We start from the raw sequence: 25460 nt of genomic DNA, 5'->3' as shown, positions 1-25460 counted from the left end.
AATGTTGATGGTTCACCTTCCGAATCACTTAGCTTTGATAACTGGTGCTCTTTTAAGTCATATTTAGTCATAAGATGACGCACGGCCAGACACAAGGGGGTCACTGGAGTCAGAGTACTAAAAGAGTATTAAAACAAATTTGTGAAGTGCAAATTCTCAGTCAACTGTTGATGTCAGCATGTCTGTACAAAAAAATAATGCAATTAAAATGCTGAATTATTTTAACTGGAAAAAATTAAAATTTATTAAAATATATGAAAACAGTACACAAATGTAATAGAAAATACACATAATGTTCATAAACTGTAAATAACAATGAACATTATAGGACTACTTAACCTGATAAAAGTAGGTAAATTTTTCAAGCACAAGTGATATCAATGATAACTTGCAATATCTTAGGCCAAGAAAATAAAGAAGTTTGTTTCTCATTTGCGGCTTTTTATTTTTTTTTCTAATTTTTTTATTCTTCAGGCAAAAAGAACATGCAAACAAACTGCAAACAACAACAGAATGTACACAGAGATAAATTCAAAGCAGTGCTGCTGGATGGGAATCTGGTATAGTTCTGCAGTTCTACTCTGCCATCACTTGTGTGCAAATAAGCATAACAGATCCTCTACACACATGTGTCATTCAGAAATGTACACTGCGCATTCCTACAGTTACTCAAATTTTCTACCATGTGCACTGCATTATTGTCACTTATTTTGGTGGGCTTCTATTTATTTTTTATCTTCATTTATGATAAGTCAATGAGATGGAAAAAAACGGTTGACGCAGCAGGTCGGAATTGACGAGTGTGGGGTGGAGAAACAAACTTATTTTTTCCTTGGCCTTAAAGCCTTTATTTCAATGTTTGTACATTGTTAAAATATTGTATGGATAACATGTTACTTTTCTCAAGCTTTTGAGATGACAGTCTGAGAACATAATTCTATCTAGTTTAATGTTTTTATCAAGTTTAAGAAGGCAGGAAATCTGGCAGTGGTCTGACATATAAGTAAAATTATGTACTTTAAAGTACAGAAATTCCTCAATGAGTTTAGTTCCAGCTATTGCATAATCTACCATGCTAGTCCCGTTGTAATGATAACATGTGAAGTTCCCACTACAATCACCTGGTATTCTGCCATTCAGAATTTTAACATCACAAGTTTTACATAGGTCTGTCAAAGTTTTACCCTGCGTATTGGTTATAACATCTGTTATTTCGGAATGTATCGGTGATATCATTTTGAAAATAACGTGGCAAGGATGTGAATTCATCACTATTGTCTATAAAGTCAACAAGTCTTCCTGTCCTACTATTAAAATCTTCTAGTATAATAGTGTTTCCAAGTTGAGAATAGTTTGCAATATTATTTTCTAGTCTAGTGAAGAAATCTGGCATGCAGTGTTTTGAATTCATTGGTGGGTGATACACATAGCACAAATAGATATCTTCTTCTAAGTTGAAAGTCTTTCTTCAACTTGCACCAAAGCATGTCTTCAGAGTCTACTTCTTCAATTTTGATACCTTTCTTGGTTTGTTCGTTTATTAGTATTGATAGTCCTCCACCTGGTTGTTTACTTCTTATTATTGAGTGACTGTAGTATCCTGGTATGTTGAGTGTATTCAGAGAGTCCTTGTTCAGCCAGGTTTCCCCAAGACCTATTATATCATGGATTTCTATGCATTTTATGAAGTCATTATCTTCTATTTTTTGTCATATACCCTGTACATTCCAATATGATATGGAGAGACCTCGTTTTCCAATCTGTTTATGGTGTTTTGGTTTTCTTGTATAGATGATAAAATGAGGTCAGTCACACCTTGGACATAAAATAGAACGCATGAACTGGTTGAATGTCCCAAAATATTCTGGTAAAGGTACAATTCCCCTGTTGAGGCTATCGTGGATGAAATACTCTGGTCCTCATGTTTTGGGATTTTTCCCTGCACCAGGAGATGAGTAAAGTTGAAAATTTCATGAGAATTATTTCCAAATCCCATATTTAAAACTGTGGGGGTGGGGGATCGGTAACTGATTGACTGATGATCGGTGACGGACTGTATATCAGATACATGAACAACGGCCATGTACAACAGTACATGTATAAGAATAGGACGTCCTGCTGGCCTGTTCGCTTCGAAAATTGGAATTGAGATTTCTCTGCAAGTTTCGTAAAATGGTGGCTGAAACTTTCTAGAAATGAAATTAAACCTGAACCTTACTGATCACGGCATATTACACAGCATAACTTGATGATTTTGTTGAGAAAACGGGTAAAATACTTACCGTCGCTAACACTGCTTTTGGAGGCAGCCATGTTATTTACGCCCTCAACATCAAAATATGTTCAAAGCTTGAGTTCTCGATGTCAAAACTAGCGGATTTCATTCCTGCAGCTAAGCTTTTCCTGACCAAGCTATGCTGCACGGTGTCAAAGCTGTGATTTTCATTAAAAAGCTACACTTTCATTGGTACCCCTGCACAGGCATTTGCTTTCTGATCCAGTTCAAGATGGTCAAATGGTTTAAAAATTCATTGCGGCAATTTAGACAAACCAATGCTGTTTTGTGCCGACAATGAAGTGTATGAACATGATCTTGATATATATTTATTTTTTTTCAAATAAGATTCCCAATTACTGGTGAACATTTGCTTTTAACAAATACAGTTCAAGGGCCTTATTTCTGACATGCTTTGACGAAATTCATTCATCAAAAGAGGTCATTGCTTTTTGTGCAATTGCATGAAATTGTTACTATCCTAATTAAACCTTTTCTATGTCTTGTGTTTAGCTTATAAGAGAACGCTCTGAAGAATTACTAACTGGGACGGTGTCGATTTCAAGAACTTGTGTGATAACCAGAAATTTTTCTGCTCCATGTGGTTAGTGATCAAACTTTTTTCCCCCTTTTTCCCCATTACTCACAAACAACAATTAACGATTTAAAGGGGAGCAGTGGTCTCTTTTGTCACTCCATACATGAAATTTGAGATCTATGAATGAATTCTGGCGATAAAAACAACTTGCATGTTCTGCGAAATGCCCTCAATATCGAGTACAAAACGGGATGTGAAGTAGACGACAAACATCCACTTTGCTTGGCGTTATTTCGCCTCTAGAGGGCCAGTCAAATTTCATGTACAGAGTGCCAAAAGCCTGGCCTCCACTCCCCTTCAATGTATATGCAGAGAAACAAAATATCTCTGTTCTGAATTAACAGTATCCAACATTTTTCCACATTTCCTCAACTAAATCTTTATTTAAGTGGGGTGCACATTTTTATGTGCATAGATGTATTTCACTTAATTTTTTTTGTCAATAGAAAGACCATGAAATAGCAGCCACGCAACCTATATTTTTAATTGAGTAGATTGAGAAATAATGAAATGATCATACTTTTGAAGTGTCAATAAAATTAATTTTGGTAGACATTTATTACTATTTAGCATTTGCAAACAAAGTGTAAAATACACAGTATTTTATTGATTGGAAGTATGTTATGACTTGTGAACATACATTTAATTAATTAAGCAGGAAGAAATAAGTGATGCACAGACACCTAGAACATTTAAACCTTATTAGGAAAATTCACTCACATTATTTGTGTTTGCCATGGTATGATAGGCAATCAAAACAAATTTATTTGCACTAAAGTACGTTCAAGATCTTCACTTTCTCATGGCCTAAACACGGTTTTCATCCTCGTTTACTAAAAGTAAAATATGTTTGGGTTGCAATGACCATAGCTATCACCGCAGTAAGTAGTCTCTTACCGCTTGGTTATCCAAGTAATTCACCTCCCAAATTTTGGTTCCTGGGCACCATAAATAAGCTATATTACCGCTGGGCTGAATCAATAATATATTACCAAGTAAACATGGAAGATAGGCAAACATTTGAAACGTTGGTTGTGATATTGCATTACATTGCGTTTTTGTCAAGTCATAAATTGCATTAAGTTTGTTTCGAAGACTGGAATTGCTCTCAGATAACCAGAATGTTGAAAAGTTCATTGTGAAATTAACATGCAATAAATTTAATAAGTCTCGTTCGGACCCCTGTGTGTGTGTGTGTGTGTGTGTGTGTGTGTGTGTGTGTGTGTGTGTGCGTGTGCGTGTGCGTGTGCGTGTGCGTGTGTGTGTGTGTGTGTGTGTGTGTGTGCGTGCGTGTGTGTGCGTGTGTGTGTGTGTGCGTGTGTTCAGACCTGTTCACACATACATCATACATGACATTATACATAAGCACATCAATTTGTTTTACAATCTGATTCAAGATGGCCGAATGGCGGCCATTTTTATTCTAAAAATCATCAAAATTAAGCATTTCTCGCTGTTTACAGATGGATTTCGTTCAAACTTTATATATACATTGAACAATATAAGACTTTGATGCACATCATTTTGTTTTTCAGATAAGATTCAGAATGGCTGACTGGCGACCGTTTTGTTTCAATGAATGAGGTTCTAGTGCCATATCTCTGACTTGCTTTGACTGATTATGTTCAAATTTTAAATATTCATTATACATCATGTTATAGATATATACATGTATTCAAAATGGCTGATTTTGTTTTAATTACTTCTGTTCCAGAGCAATGTTCCTCAATGTGGACAAGTACTCGTTTGACTATTTTAATGTTGAACAATCATCATAATCATATTCCTGATTTGGTTATATTCCAGCTATATTACTATAAACAAAACTATATATCTTAAATTCGATAACTAACTAGAACTGTGCCATGCATGACTTATTTTTTTTGTAAATTACGTTTTCGGAGTCCCTCAAATTTGTTTTTCCACTTTGCCACCTATATCCCCCCACAACCCCATCCCCACAACCCTCCCCCCCCCCACAGAGTGAATTGCTGCACTAATATTTGTTCCCCAGGAATCTGTAATCAAATAATACAAACAGTACGTATCCAATTTTCGAACTTATTGTCGCTGTAACATTACATGTACAAATGTTATTTATGTCCCCTAAGAAAGTTTCCCAATTTTCTGCCTAAGCATGTTTTTAACAAGAATTATATAGATAGGTAAAAAATAGATTTCACTAGCATGAGTTTTATGTGAGCCCGAAAGCTAGCAAAGACGATAAACGTTTCATTATTGTCGCCATGTTAGTGAAATACATCACAAATGTTTGTTCCCCTGGAGTCTGTAATAAAACTGAATTCATGTTCTTCATTCATAAAGGTTTGTGTAGTTTTGGGTCTCACTGGTCACTGCATTTCCCGTAATCTTGCCAATATTCATTGGGTCACAATCACTGTAGCTATCACTGAGGTAAATAGTCTCTCACCCCCTTGATTATTATCATCGAATTTTAGTCGCCGGAGTGATTCGCATCCTAAATTTTGGTTGCCCGGGCAACTCTAAATAAAAATAGTCTATCTAACTGCTGGAAAGATTGTGGGAAAATTGGTTGTATGTTGGCCTCACCTTTTCTTGCTCGGAAATGCAAGGGCAACAAGACTCTATTTTCAAAGACGATTGGACGACTTCTTTTGTTTGGAGTTTGTTGTATGCATAGAAACATAGCAACGTTGTTATTTTGGTGAATCCAGAACATGATCTGTTCCAATAAATGATTTTGATATGCTAATCAAACAATTTTAACAGTTCCTTACTGGAACATCTCCTGTATAAATAATCCTTTACTGTCCAAAATTTGACAATGGCAGTAGCCCAAAATGGACTTCCTGTTCAGCATGTCTTTGATTCTATCAATAATGTTCATGTTGACGTATGTTAAGATACTCTCAAACTTGACAATATTCACTCTCATGGAAATACCATTTACATCACTCATGAAGACTGATGACTCTTATTCTGGCCGGGATAGCTGTATTTAGTGTTCTTTTCTATACAATTGCAATTCTCAATTACTATGTGTAAAATCATATCACTGGTGACAGATTGTTTTGGTTTTGTGGCTCTCTGACATTTTCTTGGTCGCATTTTGTATATACCAGTCAGACACTGATAAGTAAGTAAAAGATCCGGGACATAGTCAACATGGGACTTTGAATAACTGGTAGGACCTGAATATGGCGTCATCATACAGCATTAAATTCACATTACAATCTTATGCTGGAGAACACAGTATACAAGGACTGGAAACTGCCAAGTACATAGTGTATTCAAATCAGTAAGAAAAACATACTATGGACCCTATGGTACACGTATACATAAAAATGTAAATTTTAAAAACCTGTAGCCCTCGTGGGCAAGTTGACAATCCCTAATATTGCTAAGCCATCAGTTTTAAATCTCATTTATTTCCACATGAAGTTACATATTACTGTATCATTGTAATGAGAAAAATAATAATTTTTCTTTAGGTTATATAATAAATTTTTTAATTTATATTTCATGGGTATTATTGTTAAAGACATAAAACTCTCAACTGTGATGAAAGTACCAGTTACTGCATCGTTCGAATTGCTAAAGCCGGCCATTCATAACCGGCCCACAAACCAGTGTGTGATTGTGTTAGGAAAAGCTGCATTTCACCGCAGTTAAATTGAGTCATTTGATTGGGTGTGACAAGTAGCTGGCCCCACCAATCAGCATTGCTGTATCAATGTGGCGTATAGGCTTTGTGCTGATTCATCGAGAACAGAAGGTCTATATTCATTGATACGTTTCCTAAATTTCTTATTCCAACGTTGAAAATTGTTTGCGGGCAAGTGAATGAAGACGATGGAATGTCAAAATATTTGTGTAAACCATGTTTTAGTAAACTGACAAAACTGTCGGAACTAATAACATGTCGACTTGTCCGATCCGGTTTCATTGCAACAAACACATTTCCCTCAGATACAGCACAAGTGCTTTCTTTTGATGGTCAGTAAGCTCGTTCACAGAGCATAAAGCTAGCAACACATTGATTTCTATATTCCAAAATTTTTATTTTACCAAGTAATGTGTCGTTTTTATCTTGAATTCTGATTGGGTAATACAAATGAACCCAAGTGAATCTTATAATCGTTTGAGGATGTTAGACATACAGTAAATCATGTTGAAACCTGCCAAGGGCAAATGTTGAGTCTTCGGCCAAATAAATGGTTCTTGGTTGGCGAGGATGCAGTTACTGCGACAAAGCCTTACTCACTGCGAAAGTTAATCACTACGAAAGATACTCACAGCGAAAGCCACTTATCGCGAAGCTACTAGTATATAGTCAGAATAATGTTACAATATAAAAAACAAACAGCCATTAGTCCAGTGCCAGGGGAAGTGTAGCAAATCGCTTTCAAAAAAAAAAAAATATTTTTGATAGTGCCACTAAGAATGTCTCGCTATATTGCAATGTTTGTAGGGACTTGGGAGTTTGCTGACTCCCCATATGAATCTTGTTTGCACCCGCTGTAAAACATGTATAGTAGACACCCTGCCCTTGTAGGAAAATATTTTTAATCAAAATTATTCAAAGTACAAGGTGGTTAAAACGAATTTAAGTCAATAACATAACATGCATCCAGAGTTTTCAAATCGCTATTTCCACAGATTAAAAGTATCATTCATGTTGTGAGTAATTTAGTGATTGCAACATCATGAACACAGAATAAAAGTGGAAACGTCATTCAGTGGAATGTTAACATTACAGTATGGCATCGTACTTTAGTGGTATGAGGATGACAAATGAACAAGAAAAGGCCAATTTTCATTTCAGATAAAAGCTTTTGTGAAATAAAAATAATTCAAATGGATTTCTCAATTTTTCCAGAGTATGGTCTTTTCTGAATAGTACAGAATGTAGCACAGGGACTGTGGTCTGTGTTACATGGTAGCAAGCCTTGGCTGCAATACAAGTATAATGTTGGTTGATCAACAAGTACAAGGATTGCTGCCACTTAAAGTGCCTGTGAAATGGCTGCTATTTTCACGCCTAAAATTATCCATTGATACATAACTATTATTAATTTTTATGTTTCTAAGCATGAATTATTTTTTTTAAGTGGAAAAATGTGTTTTAAACTCAGTCTACGGCAACTTTATTTTTGTGTATTTTAAAATGAGGCTCCTCATTAGCTTCTCATTTGCATACAGAAATTCCCCTTGTGACGTCAGAAGGGGAAGTCGCATGGCAGCTTGCATTGCCGATACGTGTAAATAAGGCAAATTTCTTGTGCAGTTTTCTCATCTTTGACTAAATTGTCACTTATGTACTTGTTCGTCGAGGAAGAATGGGATCATAATGAACACATAGTATAAATTTTTGTTGCATGGGGTTGAGTTAGATCGCTGAACAAAATAGAATTTGACGTCGGAATTATCTCGTTATTTAGCAGGTTACTAGGCACGTCACTACACTGTTTTATTTCATCGATCATCTGAGTAAAACTTCCAAAATTAAAATAAAAGAGAACATATTTTGACATTTTAAACATTAGACTATAGTGATCACTATAAAAAAATTGTAAAAAACGACAAATCACAGTTACTAAATAAATGACAGCTGCGTGGAAATAAATTGACATTTTGTTGAAATAGGTGAACGCGTCGGGTCATGACGAGGGCAAGTGCGTTAAAAGCGGCGTTTAATTGGATAACAAAAATAATCGAGATCGACACACATACAGATAAATTCAGAGTGGATTCGAGCGTGATCCATGGCGTGATTGTCATAATTATAATAATTCTTATTTCATAAATTATTACGCAGATCAAGCTGCAAGCATGGAGGTAAAAAAAGAACAGAGGTGTGAATTCGACATTCAACACCAATCACCAAACAATTCAGAAACTTTTAGCCTCCGAAAATAAAAACAATTAGCAGTGTGTAAGGGCTGTAGAATTTCCTGTTTGTCCGATGCTTCGTTTTCGTGTCACTGTCAAAATTATTGCTACCTTTTACTTAACAGGGACTAAATGGTCTCTATAAAACGATAATCACGATCGCAAAAAAAAATCAACACAATTGAAACACTTGCCGGATGTCTCTCTCTCTTCTGAAATCCGCCTCGGTGATCATGGGCTGGTCCGGAATCTATTTCTTTCAAAAATGTTGCGCCAGGTTTACGTTGTCGGCATTTCTCTTTAAAGCTAGTTGTTGTTTTTTTCATGGACGAGGACAGATTTTCCACAAAAAAAAAACAAATCTGAGGTTAAGTGGCTTTCATCCACTGATATCGCACCTTCGGATCGATTAGAAACGTGTGAATACATACTCTATGACTATACGTTTCACTGCAACTGCCCACAACACAACATCTAAAAACTCTCTCTCAATAAAATAAAATAGATAAAAAAAAAGAAAAAAACGTCGACCGAAAAATGTATATCGTTTAAAAGTATACTGAATGACCAGTGTTATTACGGCTCAGGGGTGTCACTTCCTCTCGCATTTTGTCAATTGGTGGCGCACTTTCGGCGATAGTCGGAAATCCGGAAACAGTCGACCGTTTCAGGATAGGTGGGCGTGGCTACAACACGAGAAATATCCCAAATTTACTTGGATATGAGTAATCATTTTCAGCAAAAAAAAATCAATAACTGCCCATTTCAGTGGGACACAGATCTAAAATGGGAAACGTGAGAGTGGGCATTGCACAAGCACTTTAAGCCTTTGTCCCCTGAATAGCATTACCATTATTTTGCAAGGCAGTAATATACCTCCAAATTTCGGTTAGTGACATGTAGTAACAACAATTACCGGATTCGGCTGATATCCCGCCCTGGGCGATCTCATGGAGGATTTCATTTTTTTTTACAAAAATGTGGACCAAAGATCTTTTGGCAGATATTACGAGGCCCATCTTGTCTGGGAAAAATACCCCTGCATTGATAAAAATGGTCTAGAAAAAATAATGTTTCGCGTTGACCAAATATAATCATACAAAGTATAAATTCAAAGTGTTTTAATACATTGGTGAGAGGTCGCATTTTACGTGAACAAGAACATGCACTAAGAAGGAAAAGCAAGTCAAAGTCGAAACTGGGTGCATCATGGACATGGCACAACACATGCTGCGACAACTGAGTGATCAGCAACATCATTTTGGGACGCAATTGAACTTCAAGTACTTTGCAAAACTTGCTGCGCGGCGATGCTGGCATCAAGTGTGTGTTGACCGAAGTTTGACCCCAAGTCATGCGCTGAACTGGCGCGTTACCTTAGCAACCTTTTTCTTTTGTGGTCCGCACGTCGATCTAGTAAAATTGTTATTATATCCGACGGTACAGCAATTACACAACTTGTATGCAACTCTGTACTGGCTTTGAGTATATCAACGTCGTTTACTTCTAATTACGCAAATTATGTTTACAATTTTGTACCACTACCAGCTCTGAATATTTCACCTTTGTAATGTATTGCTTTCATGATAATTACGCAAACTCAAGTTAATTTTTGACTCCCATGGGAGTCTTTGCAGTTAGTGTGTCTGTGTGTGTGTGTGTGTGTGTGTGTGTGTGTGTGTGTGTGTGTGTGTGTGTGTGTGTGTGTATGTGTGTATGTGTATGTGTGTATGTGTGTCAGACTGTTCCACTGCTATCTCAAGAACCATACATCGGTTTTTGATGAAACTTGGTGCATAGATGCTCTGGGCCGATGCGCAGATTTGATTAGGTTTTGGTAAAAATCCATGCTCGTTAATTACCTAATTTGCATGATAATTAGCTGATTTTTAGCTGTTCCATGACTGTTCCACTGATATCTAAAGAACCACTCATTGGATTTTGATGAAACTTGATTAGTTTTGAGTAAAAATCTGTGCAATATTAATTACCTAATTTGCATAATGATTAATCAATTTTCGGCTTTTCCACTGATATCTCAAGTACTAATCATCACATTTCAATAAAACTTAGTACATAGATGTCATAGGACACTGCACAGACCTGATAGTTTTTAGGGTAATATGAGTACATATTAATTACCTAATTTGCATAATTAATTTTTCAGCTTTTGATATTTCAAGTAGTAATCATCACATTTCAATGACACTTGGTACATAGATGTCATAGGACACTGCACAGACCTGATAGTTTTTAGGGTAATACGAGTACATATTAATTACCTAATTAGCATAATTAATTAATTTTCAGCTTTTGATATTTCAAGTAGTAATCATCACATTTCAATGACACTTGGTACATAGATGTCATAGGACACTGCACAGACCTGATAGTTTTTAGGGTAATATGAGTACATATTAATTACCTAATTTGCATAATTAATTAATTTTCAGCTTTTGATATATCAAGTAGTAATCATCATATTTCAATGAGACTTGCTACATAGATCTTCTAGGATTATGCAGACACCTGATTAGTTTTAATTGGATATTAATTACCTAATTTGCATAATGTTCCACTGATATATAAAAAACCACAAATTGGATTTTAATGAAACTTTTAAAGAGAACTATGAAGAAATCCAATTAGTTTTTGGTTAATATTTATGCTTATTAATCACCTAATTAACATAATTTATTAACACTGATATCTCAATTACTGATCATCACATTTGAATAAAATTTGTACATAAATGCTCTAGGATAATAGACAGGCCTGATTAATTTTGATTAATATTAATTCTCTAATTAGCATAATAATTCATAATTTTTTTGTTCTGTTCTGTTCATATTAGTTACCTGATTTACATAATTAGTTTTCAGCTTTTCCATCAATATCTCATGTACAAGTAATTTTGAATTAATTTTTAATGTGTCTTCAATACTATCAGCACACGGGAGTTCTTTCTAAGCTTTCTTTGATTATGGTAATATCAGTACATATTAATTACCTAATTTGCATAATTAATTAATTTTCAGCATTTGATATAAGTAGTGAGCATTACATTTCAATGAAATTTGGTACTTACATACTCAAGGACTATGCAGAGATTGATTGTTTCCGATAAATACTTGTGCATATTAATCACCTAATTTGCATAATGATTAGTCAATTTTCGGTTTTTCCACTGATACCTCAAGTACTAATCATCACATTTCAATGAAACTTGGTACATAGATGTCATATGACACTGCACAGTTTTTATGGTAATATCAGTACATATTAATTACCTAATTTGCATAATTAATTTATTTTCAGCATTTGATACAAGTAGTGAGCATTACATTTCAATGAAACTTGGTACTTACATACTCAAGGACTATGCAGAGATTGATTGTTTCGGATAAATATTTGTGCATATTAATCACCTAATTTGCATAATTAGTTAATTTTCAGCTTTTCCACGGGTATCTCAAGTACTAATCATCGCATTTCAATGAAACTTGGTACATAGATCCTTTAGGACTATGCAAAGACCTGATTAGTTTTAGGGCAAATAATTGTGCATATTAATAAATAATTTGCATAATTAATTTTCAGCTTTTCTACTGATATCTAAAGTACTAATCATCACATTTCAATGAATCTAGAATTATGCAGACCCAATGAGTTTCTGATAAATATTTGTGCATATTAATCACCTAATTTGCATAATTAACCAACTTTCACACTAATATCCCAGGTACTAAATATCACATATCAATGAATGTACATGGATGCTGTAGGACAATAGACAGACCTGGATAATTGTGGGTTAAAATCTGTACATATTAATTACCTAATTTGCATAATTAACCAATTTTAAGCTTTCACACTGATATCTAAAGCACTAATTATTCGATTTCAATGAAACTTAGTACAAAGATGCTCTAGGACAATGTACAAACCTAATTAGTTTGGGGTAAAAATCTGTTCATATTAATTCCCTAATAAGCATAATAATTCATAATTTTTTGGTTCTAATCACATTTCAATTAAACTTGGAAACATAGATTTTCTGTTACATTGCGCAGACCTCATTAGTTTTACACTCAAATCTGTTCATATTAATTTTCTGATTTGCATAATTAGTCTTCAGCTAAGTAATTTCGAATTATATTTAATGTGTCTCCAATACTCTCAGCACATGGGAGTTCTTTCTAAGCTTTCTTTGATATTTAATGTGTCTCCAATACTCACTCAGCACATGGGAGTTCTTTCTAAGCTTTCTTTGATTACTATTGTTAGGATGCTGACCCGGGGTATTGGGTGTGTGAATATTTCAATATTAAAGACTTGATAATGCGTTGCATTCGTAATAATTACGCAAACATAAACATGGGAGCATTTAAATCATTAAAAATGATAGTAGTCGTGTATCCACGGAAAGTCGAAAAAATATTTTAAATACTTGTGATTCATCAATGTTCCAATGGTGATTTTTACCTTGCCCGTACCATCAAAGATGGAAGGGAAAGGTATATTAAGGGAAAAATTTTGTCCGGCGTTGTCGTCGTCGTCGTTGTCGTCGTCGTCGTTAATAATTGTTATTGTGTGCATGATAACTTTACTAATTCTATTCCAAACTTCATCAAACTTGGTCACCTTGTTCATCAGTATAAAGTCTTCCCTGAGTTTGAACAACAGATGTCCTGTATGAAAATATCATGCAAAAATTGAGAAAAACTGATAAAATATTTTGACTGTTTCTACTTGACTGATCACTGGTGATACACATCAAAGTCACTGATCTCAGTGGAAATATGCATTGTTGTATGTGTTCAATGAAGCAAATGATTTATCTTGTAATAATATCCTTGGTAATGTATCCCTTACTGGGTTTCGAAACCAACTCATGGAGAGATTGCACAGTCTGATACACATTTGCAAACCTACCAATAAATCCTTACAGAAAACAAGATGTCAGAAAATCAATATAAGCACTCCTATGAACTGGGTGCCAAACTTTGTTCAAGATCTGAAGCTAATAGAAAATCTGTTTAGTTCAAAGTTATCAAATCAAAAACAATACATAAAAAATACATAAAAAGCAAAACATTTCATCCACATTTTAAAAAGAAAATTGTTCTAAAATATATGTATTCTGTATTTGACAAACAGTTCATTCGACAAATGAAAACTCACAGGAATATGTTTCAGCTATTAGAACCGAATGATAGAGTTTTTATAATACTAGTTTAAAAACGCACTTCAAAGATTGCAGTGTTTGAAGATGTAGATTCTCAGGAGGCAACAGTACTGTTGACTTCTCCCTTCACTGGACACCAACTAACTATTTAAGTTGATTTGCATACAAAGCAGAGCTTGCAACATGATAGCTATTCATAAAGGGTGTTTTTTTTTTACTTTTCATATAATACAGTAGTCACACAATGAGGCAGTTCATATTTGTCTCAGTGAATCATTAATTTTTGACAGACACCTGTACAAAATACTTGGACTAAAGCCAGCTAAAATTTTCTGTTATCTTGCATGTTTTATGAATCTATTCACATCTAAATGCAGCACTTTTTTTCAATGAGACATTTGTTTTTATACTAAAATATCTGAATTACTTTGAAGAAAGCTGGAAATTATGTCCCTTAAAATAATTAAACAAATAAGGCACCAATGTTTTTGTAAGATATTTACATCTTTTAAGGACATTCGGTAGACTGATTCCCCACTGTTGGTTCATCCCCAAAACTTGTTTGTATTGTATAATTAATTATGACAATGCATATTTATATTGAAACAAACTATGATAAAGGGAATTATATTATATAACAAAGGGCAAGGTCACCAGAGTTCAACTATGTTTTTTATTTGAAATGAAGTGAACATGTAATATAAACCATACCATGCGTCAAATAAAATTTTACTATAATATAATATGGACAGCGCACTTCGATCGCAATATTCACGTACATTTCGACTGAACTATAATAACCACGTGCGGCATTGGGCAATGACCTCCAGAGTTCACGCACTGATATTTAAATTCGGGCCATCCAGCTTGACGCAAATCAATATAGTTACTTGTCATGTGTTCAAAAAATCTGTCAACTCTCACAAAAACCATGAACGCGAAGAGTTAACTGAAAGGGAACCTTCTTTTTTGGACAAAAAACACGTCAGTACAAGATTATGTGTACAAGGTTTGCTTTATAGAACGTACACGACCGCTTAACTCTGTTTTTTTAATAATCATGTCGTATGTAAAACGCAGGAGACATTTTAGTTTGCCTATTTCTTGTTTACTGACTTTTTGTCTGGAATGCGATACAGACAAGGATTAAACATTACTGATAACAACCAAGAGGCTCGAACCAGGAAGGCTTGGATATTTTAAACTTCGTAAATAACATTCTTTTCAAGCGTAGACTTTATTCGAGTGTAATAAACGTAAGTGAAATGTATTTTAACGAGTCATAGTACGCAACAACAATTTGTATACAGCATTGGTTTTATTGAAGTTTTAATGCTTTTCGACTTCACAGTGAATTATTTTAGCATCATATTTGAAATAGCACGCTCGATACAAGATGTCGGATGGGAAAATTGGGGTCTGTGGACCAAAACATCGCCCACTATTTGAAACATCGCCCATGGGCGGGGTTTAGGATGGGCGGGGTATCAGCCGAATCTGGTATATATACTAGAACATAATATAATTATATATTATTTACAATGTACTTAGGTCTGGAATTATTTTTAGTGGGTTTTAAAGGACATAACATGTATGCATTGTGGTCTATGGAAACAGTTTCACTTACTGTCACTTAAGTCCACTTACTGTTGACTAATATTAAAATGGATAATCATTGACAGATTTTAACACAAAATATGGTAATTTCAATAACAATAATAAACTAGGCTCCACAAATTGTGTTTTTTTAGAGAGTGGGCATTTAGCTATGCACCTCAGCTTGAAAATAATTCAAATGACACTTTTAGTTCACCATGTTATATTATTCCCGTAATACATCTCTTTGGGGAAAATAAAACTGCACAATTATTCTTGTCACCATGATTTCCACAACACTATTAGAATGAAGAAGAAACAATTTAATCCTAGTTTTAAATATATAACTATACAACACAGGTTTGAATTCTGGTAAAAATATGAAATCCATATGAAATGTGATATATCAAGATAACTAGTTGTGTGACTAGTCCTTTTAAACATCTAACATGAAATAAAATTTGAAGTTTTAATTGTGTATTATTTTTCTTCATTGAACAGAACAATTCAAGACTGATTTTTGATAGAACAACTAGGGTACTTAAAGATGACAAGTGGTATACTGTACAGTTGTGTGGCTAGGGGACCCATAATCCTTGCTGACCATGCTATGACACAAGCCAACTACCAAAAGATCACCAACTCAATGTTGAAGAACATTTCAACTACAAAAAACTCCAAAACGACATACACAGCAGAGAAGTAAGTTATGAATGAGCAACAAAAAGAATGAATGAAATGAATTGAAATGAAATTGAATTTCAATGACAATTCCTTGCATGAATGGATGGGTGTAATTTACATTGATGTACCCCCCAAAAGACTTGCGCAAGATTAATGCCGAGATCGGCCACAATTATATTTAATAGTAATGAAGATGTAACTCTGACATTTGTTTTGTCTTGAGTGTTTTTATTCGTCGGCATCTGTAAACAACTGATAGTTTTGTGATTGTGATGCGTAGGTTGTGCTTTGGTGGTGACATCATCTCACGGAAATTTTAAAAAAAAGTCTGTATACGACGCTCAGTGACAACGAGTTGTTGCACACACTTGCATGAAGTGAAAGTGTGCACACATACAAGAATGACATTTTTATAATGCAATGTACATTCCATTTTGCTCATACATGCATGTCCGGATCAACCTTCATAGATTTAGAATACAGCAATGGTAGTTCAAAGTTGCACGTCCCAACATTTATTTACGCAGAAATGACTTACAATAAATTTACTGACATAAAATGAAATAAAAGTTTGGAAGACAAACTTGTAAAGGCCATTTCGATGCTTTAATGTCAGAGTGGTGGGAGATCCCCTAAATTTATAACAAGTCAATGAACATTTCTACTAATTCTTGTGAAAAAACACAAGAATTAGTAGAAATGTTCCTGTTTTGGGCGGATTATTGATAGAGAATAATGTCTTGCTGAAAAAATGCTGAAAAACCGCAAGTTTTTGCCTTAGTTATTTTTTTTATCAGCGAAAAACTGCGAACTCGGCAAATTTGGTTGCACAACTTCAGACACCGATGCCAGCTGACTGTGGTTTTGTAATAGCAGTGTTCAAAACGGATGGAAATAATAAATGATGTAACAGAAGAATACGTCCTAGTAATAAACTAAGTGACTTCTAAAGACTGAATGTTTTTTGCAAACTTCGTATATGGGCCCATTTAGATATAAACCGACGTTAGCTTCACGTTTATGTCACACTATGGAAACAACCAAAAACGTGTTGCTTGTTTTTGAGCGAAGCAGATCGCCAACCAGCCTACCTGCTTGTTTTATTTTCTTATTGACTCTTACAGTCCCCGGAGGGAAAAAAAATGATCACAAAATACAAGGAAAAAATATATATATAAAAACAATATACTAAATAACAAATACAATCACTAAATTACTAAATAATACAAAATCTCTAAAATACTAACTAATATGAAATTACTAAATTGACAGCAGGCATTAAGATGTCAAGTAAGACCCTGCTTCCTGACTTTGAAGCTTTTACTTATGAACTGTGCTACTGGTATAATAATGTTTTCATTCTGTAACAATTTCATGATTTTTTTCTCTGCAGGTTTATTTTCAAATGCTGGGATCATATCCTTAGCTTTATTGAACAGTTTGGTACGCAACTCATTATATTTGTTGCATTCCAGCAGAAAATGCATTTCATTCTCAATTAGACCTTTGTTACACATATCATAAATGAAAATAATGAAAATAAACATAAACACACTGAGTAGAATGAGCTACTAGAATTGTAGGGTGAGATACATTTGGCGCGAAGGTATTCAAACAATTCTGTAATTTTTTGGCCGTTGCCATGGAAACGGTGGGTCAGAATTTGTTTTCAGATTTTACAACCTAACTAGAGTGAAGGTGTAACTTGCCTTCCAAGTTTGAACCAAACTGCCCAGCCAAGAAAATTACAGAAGAGTTAAAAAGCCATTCCTGGTGAACAGTTACCCCAACTTTGGGGTCAAATGTCTCTGTAATGAAAAAAGATATAAAAAATTGAAATTGTAACTTTGTGCCCACACTGAGTAGAATGAGCTATGTCTGAGGTGTCCTAAATTTGTAGGAGGAGATACATTTGGTGCGAAGCTATCCAAAAAAAAAACAGTTTTTTGGCTGTTATTATGGCAACTGTTGGCCAATTTTTTTTTTCAGATTTTACCTAACAACTAGGGTGATGGTGTGACCTGCCCGCCAAGTTTGAGGGAAATTGCCCATGCCAAAAAAGTCACAGAATTAATACGTGAAAACACTCAAAATCACACACGCACAAGTAATTTTAAGGGCAATCCTAGCGGAGCAGATTGCCAATAGTGAACACAAATTATCATAAATATTACTTGACTACAAAAGACGCTCATCGCAAAGTGTCTTGTTAAAATAAACAAATAAACAATACAGAACATGTGGCTATTACACCGGACATTAACAACACTCATAGCCATATTATTTATTCTCAACCTATTTGATACACATACATTTTATTTACAGCTGTAATTAATTCATGTCCATAAATCGGAATGAGTAGAGTGCACAACTGTGTTGTATTTCGTGATTTACTGGAAGCTTATCAAAGCTTATGTTGACATTGTATCAATAAGGATCTTTAATCAAATGGGTGGTGCGCGTTTATCAATACTTCTTGCAATGATTTTGGCTGTATTCACAGCATATTTGATACTTCTATATTTAATTGGTGTGTATAAATAGATAGCCACATGCAAGCTCACATGCAAGTCTGATTTGCGCGTACATTTCCTTTATTCCAACTCTATTTTATTCACACGCGTAAATGCTGAGTAACTTGTACATTTCTTTTGATTTGAACTGTATTTAAATACCACCCGTCTGATTTTCGCGTATGCGCAAGTCTAATTTGTGCGTACATTTCATTTGTTCCAACTCCATTGTATTGGCACGCGCAAGTCTGGTTTGTGCACAGGTTATGATTAGAATACCACGCGCAAGTCTGGTTTGCGCATACACGCAACTGTCGTATAGACAAAAATGCGCCTCAACTTTTTCATGCGCAGCTACTCTGTAGTACATGTATCAATATCGTTTATTTTGCAGTTACTTTTTTCATGTGATTGCTGAAAATGGTATAATATACATGTGTGCAACTGATAGCAAATTTCCAAAGAACCAAGCCTTTACTTATTTACAAGTTATTAAGAGACATGTGGACTCTGACAGTGAATTGGGAAGTCAGATACAATTTGCTGGAATGCATGAAGCAAACAGTAGTATGGCACATACATTGGCTAGGGAAATGGTAAGTGAATAGCAAACAGTACTATGGCACATACATTGGCTAGGGAAATGGTAAGTGAATAGCAAACAGTACTATGGCACATACATTGGCTAGGCGAATGGTAAGTGAATAGCAAAAGGTACTATGGCACATACATTGGCTAGGGAAATGGTAAGTGAATAGCAAACAGCACTATGGCACATACATTGGCTAGGGAAATGGTAAGTGAATAGCAAACAGTACTATGGCACATACATTCGCTAGGGAAATGGTAAGTGAATAGCAAACTACTATGGCACATACATTGGCTAGGGAAATGGTAAGTGAATAGCAAACAGTACTATGGCACATACATTGGCTAGGGAAATGGTAAGTGAATAGCAAACAGTACTATGGCACATACATTGGCTAGGGGAATGGTAAGTGAATAGCAAACAGTACTATGGCACATACATTGGCTAGGGAAATGGTAAGTGAATAGCAAACAGTACTATGGCACATACATTGGCTAGGAAAATGGTAAGTGAATAGCAAACAGTACGATGGCACATACATTGGCTAGGGAAATGGTAAGTGAATAGCAAACAGAAGTATGGCACATACATTGGCTAGGGAAATGGTAAGTGAATAGCAAACAGTACTATGGCACATACATTGGCTAGGGAAATGGTAAGTGAATAGCAAACAAGTACTATGGCACATACATTCGCTAGGGAAATGGTAAGTGAATAGCAAACAAGTACTATGGCACATACATTCGCTAGGGAAATGGTAAGTGAATAGCAAACAGTACTATGGCACATACATTCGCTAGGGAAATGGTAAGTGAATACCAAACAGTAGTATGGCACATACATTGGCTAGGGAAATGGTAAGTGAATAGCAAACAGTAGTATGGCACATACATTGGCTAGGGAAATGGTAAGTGAATAGCAAACAGTACTATGGCACATACATTGGCTAGGGAAATGGTAAGTGAATAGCAAACAGTACTATGGCACATACATTGGCTAGGGAAATGGTAAGTGAATAGCAAACAGTACTATGGCACATACATTGGCTAGGGAAATGGTAAGTGAATAGCAAACAAGTACTATGGCACATACATTGGCTAGGGAAATGGTAAGTGAATAGCAAACAGTACTATGGCACATACATTGGCTAGGGAAATGGTAAGTGAATAGCAAACAAGTACTATGGCACATACATTCGCTAGGGAAATGGTAAGTGAATAGAAAAAAGTACTATGGCACATACATTGGCTAGGGAAATGATAAGTGAATAGCAAACAGTACTATGGCACATACATTGGCTAGGGAAATGGTAAGTGAATAGCAAACAGTACTATGGCACATACATTGGCTAGGGAAATGGTAAGTGAATAGCAAACAGTACTATGGCACATATATTGGCTAGGGAAATGGTAAGTGAATAGCAAACAAGTACTATGGCACATACATTCGTTAGGGAAATGGTAAGTGAATAGCAAACAAGTACTATGGCACATACATTCGCTATGGAAATGGTAAGTGAATAGCAAACAGTACGATGGCACATACATTGGCTAGGGAAATGGTAAGTGAATAGCAAACAGTACTATGGGACATACATTGACTAGGGAAATGGTAAGTGAATAGCAAACAGTACTATGGCACATACATTCGTTAGGGAAATGGTAAGTGAATAGCAAACAAGTACTATGGCACATACATTCGCTATGGAAATGGTAAGTGAATAGCAAACAGTACGATGGCACATACATTGGCTAGGGAAATGGTAAGTGAATAGCAAACAGTACTATGGGACATACATTGACTAGGGAAATGGTAAGTGAATAGCAAACAGTACTATGGCACATACATTGGCTAGGGAAATGGTAAGTGAATAGCAAACAGTACTATGGCACATACATTGGCTAGGGAAATGGTAAGTGAATGGCAAACAAGTACTATGGCACATACATTCGCTAGGGAAATGGTAAGTGAATAGAAAAAAGTACTATGGCACATACATTGGCTAGGGAAATGATAAGTGAATAGAAAAAAGTACTATGGCACATACATTGGCTAGGGAAATGATAAGTGAATAGCAAACAGTACTATGGCACATACATTGGCTAGGGAAATGGCAAATAAATTGCAAAATAGGTATGTTGCTAAATTTGTTTTGTGGTACACCCGTTTGACTATAGGAGCGATTCTCTGATGTGAAGCAAGATAACCTATCAGAACTGCGGAATCAAGTGGATGAAGTCAAAGATGTGATGACTCAAAATATTGATAAAGTTTTAGAAAGAGGAGATAAAATTGATACCTTACTGTCAAAAACAGATGACTTGGAAGCAAGTGTAAGTTCTTCATATTTTATGCATGTACACGAGTTAATTAGTCCCCATTTAGGCGCAGCCTGAAAAGGGGACTTTATAATTCAGGTTTTGTCCATTTTTCGTCTCCAACATTTTCTCAGAAATTCTGCAGCAGATATCAGTGAAACTTGGCAGATTGATTAACAATAATCGGTTTGTAGGCACGCAATTTTTTTTTCCAGATCTGAAAATCCTGAGTGGGTCTTTTTTGCGATTTTCATCAAAAATTACCTCTCCCGGTAAAATTGACAGAACGTCTGCGCATGCTCAGAATAAATGAATTACTGTAAAATACTTTCGCTTACAACTTTTTTCGCTATTTTCGCTGGAGGAATGTTTCACTTAAAATAAAATCAAGCGAATATACCCGTTTTCCTATATTTTACAGTCAACTTGTCAAAAATAAGTTAAAATAAATTCAATACAAAACATCCTAAAAAGTCTTTTCAGCAAATGATAATTCCAGCTGAAATAAAATATTTTACAGTTGATTAGATCTGTGAGTAACACTGCTGTTATTACGACACGTGATTTCTCCATTGCGTGCAATTTATTATAGTACTGTTTATACATGTATTCTGTTCGGCTCAGTGGTCTCATTCACTAGTTACTAGAAGAACTAGTAACCTTATTTGATTTCAAGAACTTCAAGAAGGCGGCATAAGAGACGTGTTTGCAAAGGTAAGTTCTCCAGTTTCAGTAAAATTGAATATATATTGGGGTACGATTGGTGTACATTCCGTACGGACGTGAATATTAGGATAATTGCCAGCTGTATATTCCTGTGAAAAGCCAAAAAAGCAAACAATTGTCTCCAATCTATGAAACTAGTGTGTAAATTATACCCTGTCAAATTATTGTACACAAACGATTAATTGACGAGGACATAGTTTTTAAGTAAATCGTTTTCCAGTTTTTTGCTTGTGTTGCGATTTCCAAAATATCCACAACTCGGGAGGGGACGGGGTGACTCTGTGTCGATCAATTTATTCATTATATAATAGCATGATTATATTCGTGCTTTTTTTGTTGTGAGCATTAAACTTTTAGTTGTAATAAGGATTTTGCCGATCTTGTGCGATTCAACATGGCGGATGTACAGTGACAATACGTGTATGGACGGTCGGTCAAGTACAGTCTGCAACTACAGTCACTCTACTAGTAGAGTGACTGTGCTGCAACGAACCATGAAATCGCCTGGCGTTTTTTTTATTTATTTTTTTTTAAATATTTTGGATAGTTCATTCACTCCTGACGCCTAAAAGAGTCTAATTTATATTTTACCGTAGTCATTGACACCTATTGTGAATGGGTAAGCTTTGTTTCGACAATGAGCTGTTATTTCTGTGAACAATGTTAAATTATTCTTTGAATGCTCAGTTTATTTTTTGAAAACAACTAATTTTTTGATTAAAAAAAAAAAAATCATGCCGTTTTCCCAGTCAAAATCAAAGCATAAAGAACCTCTACTACATTGTACTAAAGTATGAAGAATCTCTATAATTTGACATGTTCTCGAAATTCAAGAAATTCATTGACTTTATGAACTCTTTCTAAGCTGTCCTGAAATTGAATTAATTATTTGATCACTTGTCGTAAGTACCCTGAATTATGAATATTGAATTTGATAATAATATCTAGTATTTTTCCCAAGTTACCTTCAATTCAAAATGAGACTATTCTTGTTTTTTGATTTTCTTTTATAATTTTAGTATGCACCCATTAACATCTAAATTTAAATTAGGCAGTTGGAACATTAATGGGTTAATTAACAAAACTTCTAACACAGAATTTACCAGTTTCGTTTTACCTCTAGATTTTATTTGTTTACAGGAGACTTGGTTAAATAGTAATAGTTCTTTTACTTTGCCTAGTAGCTTAAATAATTTTGAAATTATTAGACAAGATAGAAATTTAGATATTAGTAAGCAGAGAGTTCCTAGAGGGGGTGTTGCTGTCTTATACAAAGGACAATATAACAACTATATACACAAAGTCAGTAACTGTTCAAACCACTTTCTCTGGTGTAAAATTGATAGAGATTTGTTTAAAATACAGAAGGATATTTATATTGGATGTGCGTACATACCACCAGAGAATTCTATTATTCATAAAAAAACAGATACGCATATTTTTAATCTCTTAGAAAAAGACATACCCCCCGGTACTCCACTTTTCCACTAAAGGAAACGTCATTTTGTTAGGGGACTTTAATTCTAGAATAGGAGAATTAACTGACATTATTAATGAAGACATAAACCAACACATTCCGCTTCCTTTGGATTATGTGAATGATAATTTTAAACCACGTAATAATATGGATAGTGTCTCAAAATCCTGTGTTAACAAATTTGGTAGAAAACTCTCCCAAATGTGTATTGAATGTAATCTTGTAATTGTAAATGGCAGGACAGTTGGGGACTCGGCAGGTAAATACACTTATTATTCACCTAATGGATGCAGTACAATTGATTTTGGGGTCATTTCTAAATCAGTTTATAGTTATGTACAATATTTCAAAGTTGATAGATTAACCCACATTTCAGATCACTGTCCCATTATCCTATATCTTTATGCTTAAATCCAGACCTCCCAAATAATTCTCAAAGAAATCATAGTAATAGATTGGATCCCTTACCAACTACCGGGTAAATATATTTGGGACAGTGACTCAAAAAATAAATTTGTATCTGCTTTAGAGCTAGCAAAATGTAATGAAATCAAAACATTTATGTCGGCAAACCATGACAACTCTGACAAAATGGTATCAGATTTCTCTTCACTTCTATGTCAATTGGCAGAAAAAAGCCTTAAAAAAATCCACTTCAAAAGAATAATGAAAAATAAAATAAATAAAAAAACAAACAACCAAAGATGGTTTGATAAAGATTGCCATTTATTACGTAATGAACTTAAAATGCATACTAAATTAATTCAGAGATTTCCTAATGACCCTATTGTTAGAGGTAGATTCTTCAAAACACATAAACAATTTTAAAAAATCCTCAAATACAAAAAACAAAACAATTTAAAGTACACCAGCTTTATAATAATGAAATTGAGAGTCTTCAAGGTAACAATTCATCATTCTGGAAAAAAATAAGTGAACTCAACAATGACGCGAATACACAAAAGTCAGAGACTGATTGCATAGCACCAGATAAATGGCTGACACACTTCAAAGATCTATTAAATTCTAAACCTGGTAAAAATACAGAAGAACAAGACGATATTATATCAGATCTTAGAAATAGGGAAATTAAGGAACTTGATGCTAGTAAAACTGATTTGGATGGACCAATACAGGAAAAATATATTAAACAAGCCATCAGATTATTGAAAAACAACAAATCAACTGCAGTTAAGACCAAATCTGTAATGAGATGCTAAAATGCTGTGAACATTACCTCATCAAACCTATTAAAAAATATTTAACTCTATTTACAATGCAAATATCTTCCCACATGCATGGAGTACAAGTTTAATAATACCCATACATAAAGCAGGATCTAAATTAAATCTCCCAAACTACAGGGGAATAGCAATCTCCAGTTGACTTGGCAAACTATTTACAAGTATTCTTAATACAAGGCTAACCACTTTTATTGAGAAAAATAACATTTTGTCCCACCAACAGTTTGGTTTCAGAAAAGGTTGTCGTACAACTGACAACCTATTTATATTGAAAACAATTATTGAAAAACACATCAACAACAATCAGCATGAAAATACAGTGAATGAAAAAGAAGCTAAGGCAAACAAACAAAATTTATGCCTGTTTTGTAGACCTGA

At 34.7% G+C, this 25460-nt stretch overlaps 1 protein-coding gene across 3 annotated transcripts in view; it reads left to right on the top strand.

Moving 5' to 3' along the window:
- The window catches only part of LOC144349283 (vesicle-associated membrane protein 7-like), a 57158-nt gene that overhangs the window by 12957 nt on the left and 18741 nt on the right, over positions 1 to 25460 (top strand). For 2 of the 3 annotated variants that reach the window (XM_085493655.1, XM_085493656.1), the window contains 4 exons: positions 2789 to 2879; positions 16033 to 16233; positions 19123 to 19324; positions 21495 to 21650. In XM_085493655.1, the coding sequence (XP_085349781.1) occupies positions 16079 to 16233; positions 19123 to 19324; positions 21495 to 21650 (513 nt within the window). In that variant the 5' untranslated portion in view covers positions 2789 to 2879; positions 16033 to 16078. Of the gene's footprint in view, positions 1 to 482; positions 561 to 2788; positions 2880 to 16032; positions 16234 to 19122; positions 19325 to 21494; positions 21651 to 25460 lie in introns of those variants that run through there. The other variant, XM_085493657.1, reaches the window with a different exon arrangement.

The sequence above is a fragment of the Saccoglossus kowalevskii genome, chromosome 19, assembly GCF_978046115.1.
Source record: "Saccoglossus kowalevskii chromosome 19, keSacKowa6.1, whole genome shotgun sequence".
NCBI classification, from domain to species: domain Eukaryota; kingdom Metazoa; phylum Hemichordata; class Enteropneusta; family Harrimaniidae; genus Saccoglossus; species Saccoglossus kowalevskii.
The sequence above is the reverse complement of the archived record's forward strand: the minus strand, read 5'-3'. Positions and strand labels throughout refer to the sequence as shown.